The following is a 13,721-nucleotide window of genomic DNA, read 5'->3' as shown; positions in this document are numbered from 1 at the left end:
TAAAGTACTGTAATTTCCGGACTATAAGCCGTTACTTTTTCCCCTCGTTCTGGTCCCTGCGGCTTATACAAGGGTGCGGCTTATTTACGGCCTGTTCTTCTCCGACACCGACGAAGAGGATTTCGGTGGTTTTAGTACGCAGGAGGAAGACGATGACACAATGATTAAAGACTGACTTTTCATATACCGGTAGGCTGGTTATTTTGATAATGTACAGGCGAGCACTTTGTATTACTTTGCACCGTTGTATTATTTGTACTCTGCACGAATGCTGTTCGCCATGTCAAAGATGTGAAAGTTCGATTGAATGATTGAAAGATTTATTGTTAATAAACGGGACGCTTTGCGTTCCCAAACAGTCATCTCTGTCCCGACAATCCCCTCCGTGGTAGCAGGAACCCCTATATACTACGGTAATTACACATCAAAACCCTGCGGCTTATAGTCGGGTGCGGCTTATACAGGGAGCAATCTGTATTTTCCCCTAAATTTAGCTGGTGCGGCTTATAGTCCGGAAATTACGGTAATCACCTCTTAGAACTGCACAAAATGACAACATGTGGTATTTTGGTCCAACACTCAATTGGTTTTCATGTTTAGAAAGCCCAAATAAAAAGACTATAGAACTTAATTCGATTTCAGTTCATTAGGCAGTAACAATGAAAGCAAAATGTATATAATATTTGCGGATTTTATTGTCATAGATGCAAGCATACACTAGCGGTGCCAACGTCTTCATCCACTCATATAACCTCATGTATTAATGCACTTGTTTGAGGGTATTCCCCTGAATTACTTTCAGCCAGGCCAGGTTGGACATCTTGGAAAAGAAAGGCAACATTTTATTGAAATAGAAATAAATATAATGCATAAGCAATCTGCGATAGAATGATTTACACAAACAATTCACACATTTACATGATTTCAAGTTAATCTTGCCCCAGCTGCTTGTGCAATTATTACATGACTGCAAAACGTTAAATCTTAAAACTGTAAGCAAAGTCACCATCAAGTTGAAGCATTTCAATTATATCTATCTGATCCCTGATGATTTTGTTTACTTTGCCCATCCGGAGTTTGCTAATGAACACCATAAAGATTCAGAGAATGTGACACGGTCAGAGACTAAATCAAGCTCTTTGGCATCGACAAGGCTGGTTGTGTTTGGAGGCAGACATTCTGAACTTCATCTCAACAGATGTTGTCACTGAACACCATCCCGGCTATTAAACATTCTGCTTGGGAGGCCATTGGCTGGTCACAGGAAGACGTCACTATATTGAGCGGACAATAAATGCTGCCATGTACTGTACAATGTCGGATGAGAACAGAACCCTGAAGATGGGTCATCAACGGCTCTTCCAGCATGACCCCAAACATATGGCCAAAGCAACCAAAGAGTGGCTCAAAAGAAGCACATTCATACCCTAGAGTGGACTCACCAGCCTTTAACCCACATCAGATCTGCCAAGAGCGCTGGAACTTTAAGGTGACAAGCAACAGACCGCCTCAGAACCTTCAGGATTTTGAGAAATCTGTAAAAGGAGACTTAGGAGAGTAAACCAAACGCCCTTTTCAGATGTGTGCAGCACTGTTGACCAACCACACCCAAAGTCTGACCCTTGTCCACCCTCTTTCAATAATAGTGTTGGTTTTTTTACCCTGAAATCACCTATGGAGTTGGAAGTGGAAGTGAACAACAAAACAAGGGATCTCTGAGTCTTAAAGAATCTGCCATTTAACACTTAATCACGCCTTTTGGAATGCATATTAAATTGGTGTTAGTATTTTAATCAGTATTGAGTAAATGGTTACATTGACCAAGTCTCCTCTAGTGCAATTAATAAGGACGATTCTACCTGCCCCAAAATAGGCAATTTTCTAACTATTCTCACATTTTGCCCTGAATGTGTAGTTTTCACCCGCGCCACCAGCTTTGAAAGTCAAATATAGTGGTAACTCGGTTCTCGTACGAACATTGTTGCCACAACTTAAGCCTCATTTTCTGTGTAGTGTGTCAGTTATTGGTACGGCCAATCAACTAGTCCGTTTGCCCGTGTAACATTCCGCGAAATTGAGTGCCCGAACAAAGACTCCCACAAAACAAATATTTTGCATTGTTTTCTGCATGTAAAACTTGAAATATTCTCGATTAAATGTGTTTTGTTCATATTTTTGTGTGTCTAATTTTGTCTACGTTTTAGGGGAAACACATTATTTGGATTTCCTCTGACCTTTTGAAATGGATTACCGTATTTTTCGTACTATAAGTCGCAATTTTTTTCATACTCAGGAGCGACTTATGTGTGAAATGATTAACACATTAGCGTAAAATATCAAGTAATATTATTGATCTCATTCACGTAAGAGACTAGACGTATAAGATTTCATGGGATTTAGCGATTAGGAGTGACAGATTGTTTGGTAAACGTATAGCATGTTCTATATGTTATAGTTATTTGAATGACTCTTACCATAATATGTTACGTTAACATACCAGGCACGACTTATACTCCGAAAAAAAGACTCAGTTGGTTATTTATGCCTCATATAACGTACACTTATTCAGCCTGTTGTTCACTATTCTTTATTTATTTTAAATTGCCTTTCAAATGTCTATTCTTGGTGTTGGCTTTTATCAAATAAATTTCCCCAAAAAATGCGACTTATACTCCAGTGCGACTTATATATGTTTTTTCCCTTCTTTATTATGCATTTTCGGCCAGTGCGACTTATACTCCGAAAAATACAGTACATTGACTTTGTATTTACACCAAGTTCCCTCTAGTGCAATTAATAAGGACGATTCTACCTGCCCCAAAATAGGCAATTTTCTAACTATTCTCACACATTTTGCCCTGAATGTGTAGTTTTCACCCGCGACACCAGCTTTGAAAGTCAAATATAGCGGTAACTCGGTTCTCGTACGACCCATTTGTTCACCGAACATTTTTGCCACAACTTAAGCCTCGTTTTCTGTGTAGTGTGTCAGTTATTGGTACGGCCAATCAACTAGTCCGTTTGCCCGTGTAACATTCCGCGAAATTGAGTGCCCGAACAAAGACTTCCGAGCGTTGGTCGCCACAAAAAAAAGAACAAAAAATATTTTGCATGTAAAACTTGAAATATTTTCTATTAAATGTGTTTTGTTCATATTTTTGTGTGTCTAATTTTGTCTACGTTTTAGGGGAAACACATTATTTGGATTTATGTGTGAAATGATTAACACATTAGCATAAAATATCCAATAATATTATTTATCTCATTCACGTAAGAGACTAGACGTATAAGATTTCATGGGATTTAGCGATTAGGAGTGACAGATTGTTTGGTAAACGTATAGCATGTTCTATATGTTATAGTTATTTGAATGACTCTTACCATAATATGTTACGTTAACATACCAGGCACGTTCTCAGTTGGTTATTTATGCCTCATATAATGTACACTTATTCAGCCTGTTGTTCACTATTCTTTATTTATTTTAAATTGCCTTTCAAATGTCTATTCTTGGTGTTGGCTTTTATCAAATAAATTCCCCCCAAAAATGCGACTTATACTCCAGTGCGACTTATATATGTTTTTTTCCTTCTTTATTATGCATTTTCGGCCGGTGCGACTTATACTCCGGAGCGACTTATACTCCGAAAAATACGATACTAAGAAAAGCAAGTAAGACTGTAATACGTATCTACGCCAGGTGGGTTTAAAAGATGTGTGTGAAGACATGTCTCAGGACACCGCGGCTGCTGGTAAAAGACAAACGATTAGAAATGAGAATCACAGTGTTACAGTATCCATTTTTCCGATCGACTTCACTGACCTTATTGGGAACAAACACTCTGAGAGAAACCATTTTCTCTTTTATAACAAAAATAGTTAAATGCACGTTGTAATTTGTCTTGAATCATCAGTAGGCTGGAACCGTTATAGGGACAGATGGAGGACGTTTGCAAAAGGAGGTGCTCTATTCTCCACTCTGCTGGGCCTCTTGGCCTTCAGGCTTCCTTTCCTCCAAGACTGGCCCAGCCTCCATGTGGTCTTGCTTCTGCACACAAGAATCCTGAATCCTTTCTTCTGGTACGCCTTGACATGCAACATGAGAGTCCTCCTCTGGTACACATATAGAAGCGGTCGGGTGGATGCCGGCTGTCCCATCGGCATGTCCAATAGAGCTGGTTTCACTGAGAGCGTCAGAACTGGCCCCTGAGCGCCGAAACAACCTCTGACCTTTGACGGACAAGAAAGACGGGAGTAGAAATGTGACGTTCGAAGATCGAAAAAAAGGTCAAACATGGACGACGCTACCTTGCAGCCTCTCTGATGACAAAGTGGGGGAGTCTTTTAAGGGAGGTCTGCCTGCCTGTGCCTTGGTGGAGTATGTCACCTCTGTGGAGTCCAGGGAACCTAGGAATACAAACCCATAAACAGACACATTAAAATTGCATCCATCCATCCATCTTCTTCCGCTTATCCGAGGTCGGGTCGCGGGGGCAGCAGCCTAAGCAGGGAAGCCCAGACTTTCCCTCTCACTAGCCACTTCGTCCAGCTCTTCCCGGGGGATCCCGAGGCATTCCCAGGCCAGCCGGGAGACATAGTCTTCCCAACGTGTCCTGGGTCTTCCCCGTGGCCTGCTACCAGTTGGACGTGCCCTAAGCACCTCCCTAGGGAGGCGTTCGGGTGGCATCCTGACCAGATGCCCGAACCACCTCATCTGGCTCCTCTCCATGTGGAGGAGCAGCGGCTTTACTTTGAGCTCCCCCCGGATGGCAGAGCTTCTCACCCTATCTCTAAGGCCTGGTTCACACCAACGGCGCTTGCCGCGCTTTAAAGCGGCGAGCAAAGCGCCGTCATTTTTGTCAATTTTTCCACGAATATCCCAATCTCCGAATCACGCTTTGATACGTTTTATTACGTTTTATTGAACTTTATTACGCTTTGATGCGATTATTATTTTGTGAATTTGATGAATAAATTGCGTGCGCACACATAATATAATAAAAAAGAGAAATATGACAAAAAAATAAGAAAAAAAAAGGAAATAAGAAAATAAGAAAAAAATGTGAAAAACTCAGTATACTAAGTTTTCCCCACATTTTTTAGATTTATCTACTTGATTTATCTTTTTGTTTTATTATATACAAGATAAAACACATAATGTAATAAAAAAGAGAACTATGATAAACAAAAAAGTTTAAAAAAAAAGTGAAAAACTCAGTATACTGTTTTCCACACATTTTTTATATTCATTTATTTTTTCAATTTCTCTTTTTTTTCCGTTATATTATGTTTTATATCTTCATTTCTTTTATTTCTTTGTCATATTAATAAATATCTATCTTTCATTTCTTATGCTAGTTGACAATAATAAAAGGCATTTCTTTTAAACGTAACATATTCTCTTTATTATTTGCTGAGCTTTGTCACGCTTTGATACGCTCTCGGCGCTTTATTCCATTCTTGACAGAGCGCCGAATTTTTTAAAACCCTTTAAAAAAAATTTGGCAATCTTGCCGCATGTCCCGCTTCACTACAAGCTTTCCCACGATCCATTAGGACCCTCACGCTTTAATCACGCTTTGTTACGCTTTAACGCCGCTTTGCATGCCGCTTTGCATGCCGCTTTGCATGCCGCTTTGCATGCCGCTTTGCATGCCGCTTTAAAGCGCTGTCAAAGCGCCGTTGGTGTGAACCTAGCATAAGGGAGAGACCCGCCACCCTGTTGAGGAAACTCATTTCGGCCGCTTGTACCCGTGATCTTGTCCTTTCGGTCATAACCCAAAGCTCATGACCATAGGTGAGGATGGGAACGTAGATCGACCGGTAAATTGAGAGCTTTGCCTTCCGGCTCAGCTCCTTCTTCACCACAACGGATCGATACAGCGTCCGCATTACTGAAGACGCCGCACCGATCCGCCTGTCGATCTCACCATCCACTCTTCCCTCACCCGTGAACAAGACTCTGAGGTACTTGAACTCCTCCACTTGGGGCAGGGTCTCCTCCCCAACCCGGAGATGGCACTCCACCCTTTTCCGGGCGAGAACCATGGACTCGGACTTGGAGGTGCTGATTCTCATCCCAGTCGCTTCACACTCGGCTGCGAACCGATCCAGTGAGAGCTGAAGATCCTGACCAGATGAAGCCATCAGGACCACATCATCTGCAAAAAGCAGAGACCTAATCCTGCAGCCACCAAACCAGATCCCCTCAACGCCTTGACTGTGCCTAGAAATTCTGTCCATAAAAGTTATGAACAGAATGGGTGACAAAGGGCAGCCTTGGCGGAGTCCAACTCTCACTGGAAACGTGTCCGACTTACTGCCGGCAATGCGGACCAAACTCTGACACTGATCATACAGGGAGTGGACCGCCACAATCAGACAGTCCGATACCCCATACTCTCTGAGCACTCCCCCCAGGACTTCCCGAGGGACACGGTCGAATGCCTTCTCCAAGTCCACAAAGCACATGTAGACTGGTTGGGCAAACTCCCATGCACCCTCAAGGACCCTGCCGAGAGTATAGAGCTGGTCCACAGTTCCACGACCAGGACGAAAAAATTGCACTTTTAGAATTGCTCATAAAAAGTACATACAGTATACATTTTTATTCTCTGAAGGCAAATTCGAGTTACACTCTGCTGTACACAGTGGGGAAAATAACTATTAGACTCACTTCTGATTTTGGAAGCTTATCCTCTAACAAAAGAGACAACAGTGCCTCATTCTCATGGCAAGTCACCCGGCTGAAGAAGGCACATACTGTACAAAACAAACAGGCCTGTCTGAAGTTTGTCAATGATTATATGGGTGACTCCAAGAGGGCTTGGGAGATGTCAGACACGAGACCAGTATGGAGCTCTTTGTTGCGTGCTTGGCGACACTTTCAGTCAAGCATAAGGGTGTAACGGTACATGTATTTGTATTGAACCGTTTCGGTACGGGGGGTTGGGTTCGGAGGTGTACCGAATGAGTTTCCACACGGACATATTAAGTAGCACACCGCACGTTGTGTAAACAATGCACACCGAGGCACAACACACGGCATGCTAGCAATGACCGGGCTACTACAACTTGTAAAAGCCAGAGCTGTAAGACCCTCCTGCCTCGTTAAGATCTCCCGTTTGGGAACATTTCAGCTTCGCGGTGCGATACAACAATGGATAACATCGCTTCAACGAAGATAAAGACGAGCGTCGTTCAAGCAGCCTCTCCTCGGCGAGTCAGGCAGGGCTAAAGCAATAACAAATGTTTTTATAGCAGCAGATTTAAGACCATATTGCATTAAAAACTAGATTTTGAGCCACTTCTATGGTGGAAGAACAATGAGCCCATATATCCTCTTACTGCCAAGTTAGCCAGGCACTACCTCGCCATACCTGCTACCTCCGTGCCCAGTGAAAGGGTATTTTCCACAGCTGGAGACATTTTAACTGCAAGCAGGTCTGCTCTTTCTGCAGACAATGTGGATAAACTGATTTTTCCTGGCAAAAAACATGAAGATTGAGTGAAAGTCACCAGGGTTAGAAGCTGGGGGGGAAACAATAAAAGTTAATCTGAGGCTGAGTTGACTTGAAACTGTTTAATATTGCACTTTTTGCATGTAGAAGAAAAGTTTTGTCATTTTATTTAATCCGAGCAACAACTTGAAGCAGTTTAATGTTGCACTTTATATGTAGAAATGTTGCACTTTATACACTACCGTTCAAAAGTTTGAGGTCACCCAAACAATTTTGTGTTTGAGCCTTCATTTCTAAGAACAAGAATAGACTGTCGAGTTTCAGATGAAAGTTCTCTTTTTCTGGCCATTTTGAGCGTTTAATTGACCCCACAAATGTGATGCTCCAGAAACTCAATCTGCTCAAAGGAAGGTCAGTTTTGTAGCTTCTGTAACGAGCTAAACTGTTTTCAGATGTGTGAACATGATTGCACAAGGGTTTTCTAATCATCAATTAGCCTTCTGAGCCAATGAGCAAACACATTGTACCATTAGAACAGTGGAGTGATAGTTGCTGGAAATGGGCCTCTATACACCTATGTAGATATTGCACCAAAAAGCAGACATTTGCAGCTAGAATAGTCATTTACCACATTAGCAATGTATAGAGTGTATTTCTTTAAAGTTAAGACTAGTTTCAAGTTATCTTCATTGAAAAGTACAGTGCTTTTCCTTCAAAAATAAGGACATTTCAATGTGACCCCAAACTTTTGAACGGTAGTGTATGTAGAAAGGTTTTGTTAAGAAACCAATTCTGAGCCTTATCTTATTTAGTTTTTATTTTACATATGTTGACTGCATGAACCCTGGCAATGGACCCTGTGTGTATATGTATGTTATTGTTATGCTTAGCATTCATGACTGCCTGCTGTTGCACTGATCAGCCTAGTGGTGGCGCACATCCATCACACACACAGCTATTTTAAAGCAATGTTAAAAGGATAAAGCCATTGTTGACAAATTTTGGTAAATAAATAACACGAAAATGTATATTTTGTTGTTTTCTTACTGTACTGAAAATGAACCGAACCGTGACCTCTAAACCGAGGTACGTACCGAACCGAAATTGTTGTGTACCGTTACACCCTTAGTCAAGCATGTTGAAGATATCTACCTATTCAGGATATCTGCTGATTGGAGTAAGCGGTGCCCCGGTCTAGCGACAAATTGGAAGATGCCGGCAGCCGTTCAAAGTACCCCAAAGCTGGCCACAAATGATTGGAAGTCTGAGCATTTTGGACTGAATCACAAACTGGACAACATCTTGGAGACACCCCCTGCTCTGCATGAAAATGTATGATGAATTTGAGGACGAGAAATAGACAATTAGAGTGAAAAATTTACATTTGTTTTCGCTTACTCAAACACAAACATTCCAATCAGGATTGTTTTCCCTAGGCTGCAAGTGACATAGGGTTGGAATTGGGGGTTAAATCACCAAAAATGATTCCCGGGAACGGCCAGCACTGCTGCCCACTGCTCCCCTCTCCTCCCAAGGGTGGTGGGTCAAATGCAGAGAATAATTTCGCCACACCTAATGTGTGTGTGACAATCATTGGTACTTTAACTTTTAATTGCTGCTTTGAGATTCTACTAGAAGACGGTGCAGCAAAGACGCAACAAACCCCTTCCCTGTCTCTTGTTGACATGCACCTGTTTTTGGTTCAGAGTTATTGGACTGACTGGCTGTGTTATCACAGTTGCGATAGCGCCAAGGTCGCGGAACAGAGTGACCCTGCAGGCTTATACAAACATATGCATCCACGGAAAATATCTTATCCAATCCACTTTATTTATATAGCACATTTAGAAAAACAATAGAAGTTTCACAAAGTGCTGCACAGAAGTTGAGACATACATTCTAAGGAGAGTCTGTAATATAAAACATTTAACTATAAAATAATAAACATATACATGATAATGATAAATGGGTTATACTTGTATAGCGCTTTTCTACCTTCAAGGTACTCAAAGCGCTTTGACAGTATTTCCACATTCACCCATTCACACACACATTCACACACTGATGGAGGGAGCTGCCATGCAAGGCGCTATCCAGCACCCATCAGGAGCAAGGGTGAAGTGTCTTGCCCAAGGACACAACGGACGTGACTAGGATGGTAGAAGGTGGGGATTGAACCCCAGTAACCAGCAACACTCCGATTGCTGGCACGGCCACTCTACCAACTTCGCCACGCCGTATAACATACATCAGAGAAAATAAAATAGATCACACAACTCTCATGCTGGTTTATAAGCCAAAGAGTAAAAATGTGTTTTAAGACGTGATTTAAAACTCATTAAAGAGGGAGCCGTCCGAATAGCAAGAGGGATATTGTTTCAAAGTTTTGGAGCCACAGCAGAAAATACACGCCGCTGTGTACACGGACGTAGGGAGAAGTACAGAGCGCCAATAAACCTTAGAGGCACTGCCTTTGCGTGCCGGCCCAATCACATAATATCTACGGCTTTTCACACACACAAGTGAATACTTGGTGAACAGCCATACAGGTCACACTGAGGGTGTCCGTCTAAACAACTTTAACACTGTTACAAATATGCGCCACACTGTGAACCCACACCAAACAAGAATGACACATTTCGGGAGAACATCCGCACCGTAACACAACATAAACACAACAGAACAAATACCCAGAACCCCTTGCAGCACTAACTCTTCCGGGACGCTACAATATACATTTTTTTCCATAACTTGAGTTGAAGTTGTTCTCTTATTTTGGAAAACCTTGTTACATTGTTTAATGCATCCAGCGGGGGGCATCACAACAAAATTAGGCATAATAATGTGTTAATTCCACAACTGTATATATTGGTATCGGTTGATATCGGTATCGGTAATTAAGAGTTGGACAATATCGGAATATCAGATATCGGTAAAAAAGCCTTTATCGGACATCTCTAATGTCTATCAAAAATGTTGCAATTGAAGCAATGACAATGATCTAAAAATGAGGAATTCGTCAATACAAGACTGCTACTCTGCTGATTAAATACAAACATTTTACACAGAATCATATAGACATACCTGCTGCCAAATTGAAGGTCCTGCCTTTTACTGAGGCTTGAACAGGAGAAAACCAGTTTAACATGGAACCAACCAAAGGCAGCTGTCTCAACACACCCTAAAAAGACAAGGATTTAAATTGTCGTCAAAAAGTAAGCCATTATACCGGGGAACAAATAAAAACATAAAAACATGTTATTGCTTTGATACCACACTGGAAGTATATTCATTATTTCACTCAATCAAAATTATGTAAATGTTTTTTTTTATCTTAATGAGCATGTCACAGTGTGTGTTTTAAGGCTTTTTGCAGCATTCTATGATCATTTGATCATAAATACTTATGTAATACATATATCAGGGGTGTCCAAAGTGCGGCCCGGGGGCCATTTGCGGCCCGCAGCTAATTGTTTACCGGCTCGCCACACATTCTGGAAATGCTATTGCAAAAAAAATAAAAGATAAAAGAAAACATTAAAAAAAGTGGAATGAGGTGAAATCTGACTAGAAAAAGTTGCAATGTTGACACAAAGCTGCCATGCAGGCTGTTTTTTTTTTCTTTGGTCTATCTTTATTTGTACTTTTTTGCCATTGCTCAAAAAAAAAAGAGTCAATAATGAATTATTGACCTATTCAAGGCTCCAATTATTTCAAATATTTCACTTTAAAATGTTTTATGTGGAAAATATTGCATATATTGTGTGGTTGCCGTACAAAAACATCAACGTTTTCTTTGACAAAAGAGCATAAAACAAACAAAATAATAGTTCCAGCATAAAATCGACGGATATATCTGAAGTAGATCTCGTAACTTAAGTGTTGAAAGTAAAAAAAACCTAATACAAATGTATCACTTTATGAGTGGGGCACCTTTTGGATCCTAAATATATCTAATGGGATTTTATTTATCTTTTCACTGTGATTACTCAAAAATTACAATGAATTAATATCAATGGTGTCTTGCATTATTGATGTTTTTAAGGCTCTAATTACTTCACATCTAACATTGCTTTCTGAAGGTTTTGGGCAGTGGGGGAAATACTGCATATTTCAGTTTTATTATAAAAAACAAAGATGTCTTGACAGAAAATGCATAAAATCTTTTTGGTTTTTTAAATTTTATATCAACCTGAAGTTGATATACTGTAGAGATTTACTGTAAGCGTTAAATAAAAAAATAATTTGACTTGTTTTTAACATTTTAATGACTTAGACCCTTTATGGTCCCCGGGATCCCTAAAGGTAAAAAACCTCCAAAATCCATATATATTGTTATGATTTGAAAATGAAAACTATAAAAATGGCCCCCGCAGGCTTTAATTTTTCCATGTGCGGCCCTCAGTGGAAAAAGTTTGGACACCCCTGACATATATAATGCAACTCTAGTAATCAAAAAAGTAATACAAATGATTTGGATACATCATCCCTTGTTTTGCGTTCGGTTGCATACATTGCACTTAGGGGTACCTCGGTTTTTGTACTCCCCATTTTTCATTGATTCGGTTTTTAACAACATTTTCGCCAAATGTATGCCATCTCGGCTAACGTATAGTCAAACAACGACGACTGCAACATAAGCCACCGTGGGGCCAAAGGAAGTTACAAGTACGCTTTGACAAAGAAGGTGAGAAACACTATTAAACCAAAAAAATAACTCTTACTACAAATAAATATTATTACTATGTACCAAAACCATAATGTTCTGGTAAACATTCTGGGATTAATAATTAATAAGATGTACATAGACACTTATGTATAATAACCATTAATTGAATTTACTCATTGTTAGGGATGATGTTCGAAACCGGTTCTCCCGGTTGTTCGATAAGAAAAGAACCGATTCCATGTACTCTAATCCCTTTTTGAGAACCGGTTCCCGTTATCGAGGCCACTATAGTAAAGAAAAAGAGTTGGTTCTTTATTCGAATCCCTGGGAACGAATCCCGTCCCACATGAAATGCCCTGTGTCACGTCCCAGGAACTGACGTAGCTCCGTCATTAGGCGGCAGATACAGAAGCAGCAACAAGGTTTATTTTATATATACTTTTTTGTATTCTATTTTAGTTACTTTGAATTTACAACCCCATGGCGCTGTTTTGTACTGTTTTTGTACTGTCCTGTACTGTTTTTGTTTCTCGTCTGTTTGTAATTGAAATTTATAAATAAAGGTTTAAAAAAAGAAAAGAAAAAAAGAAGCAGCAACAACAATGGACCGGAAAAAACGCCTCAAGGCATGGCTTCATTTTACAAAAAAATATGACGAGGAAACGGCTATCTGCAATTATTGCCAGGCTTCGCTCTCATGTTCAGGCCGTACATAACCTGAAGGTTAGACAAAGGTTATAAAATAAAAGTGAGCTTCTGTTAAACCAAATAGTGTTTTTTTCCATATACAACAACCTATCTGGATTCGATAAGAGAATCGATTAGGAATCGGTTCGATAAGAGGATTCGATAATGGGCTCCAACTCGATAATTTATTATCAAACATCATCCCTACCCATTGTAATCTCAGTAATTTAATTAAGAAATACTAATTACTCCAAAATAAGAAAGCCTAAAATTTAATTAGTAGTGGGAGATTTAAGACTCAATACAACGGCAATGAGTAAATTCTACCAAGTAGTCTACATACCGTTAAATTAATCATTTTCTTGGCACTAAGAACCGACCAACCGACGATACCTTAATGCCAACGGTTATTGAGGGTGAGGTACAAGTATTCGTGGGGGTGGATCCTAGTGAGTTATTCCTGGCATTTGGTTCCTACCTCGGGGCCCTATATTGGGTCACTCCCCACACTTTCATTGACGCTAGCATAAGTTAATGGTGGTAATCATACGACTCGAACCAAAAAAATAACTCTTACTACAAAAGTGGCGTCCGCGTGCATCTCATGTCCACTTCTCCCTTTCTGCTCTGCTGTTAAATGTTCATTTATCCATTTCATTCATCATTTGTATGATTTCATATTGTTTACTGCATGTCAAACAGAGGTGGGTAGTAACGCCCTACATTTACTCCGTTACATCTACTTGAGTAACTTTTGTGATAAATTGTACTTCTAGGAGTAGTTTTTTACTTTTACTTGAGTATATTTATAGAGAAGAAACGCTACTTTTACTCCGCTCCATTTATCTACATTCAACTCGCTGCTGATTTTTATCGATCTGTTAATGCACGCTTTGTTTGTTTTG

General features: G+C 40.2%; 1 protein-coding gene across 3 annotated transcripts in view; it reads right to left on the bottom strand.

Annotated features, from left to right (window-relative positions):
- Positions 1 to 692: 692 nt before the first annotated feature.
- pdxdc1 (pyridoxal-dependent decarboxylase domain containing 1) overlaps positions 693 to 13,721 on the bottom strand; it is an 84,365-nt gene continuing 71,336 nt past the window's right edge. For 2 of the 3 annotated variants that reach the window (XM_062037299.1, XM_062037300.1), the window contains exons 21-23: positions 10,545 to 10,641; positions 4,309 to 4,407; positions 693 to 4,230 (exon numbers count right to left, since the gene is read on the bottom strand). In XM_062037299.1, coding sequence (XP_061893283.1) covers positions 3,968 to 4,230; positions 4,309 to 4,407; positions 10,545 to 10,641 — 459 coding nt within the window. In that variant the 3' untranslated portion in view covers positions 693 to 3,967. The remainder of the gene's footprint in view (positions 4,231 to 4,308; positions 4,408 to 10,544; positions 10,642 to 13,721) is intronic. The other variant, XR_009824618.1, reaches the window with a different exon arrangement.

Source organism: Entelurus aequoreus, linkage group LG25 (genome assembly GCF_033978785.1).
Source record: "Entelurus aequoreus isolate RoL-2023_Sb linkage group LG25, RoL_Eaeq_v1.1, whole genome shotgun sequence".
Lineage (NCBI taxonomy): Eukaryota > Metazoa > Chordata > Actinopteri > Syngnathiformes > Syngnathidae > Entelurus > Entelurus aequoreus.
The sequence above is the reverse complement of the archived record's forward strand: the minus strand, read 5'-3'. Positions and strand labels throughout refer to the sequence as shown.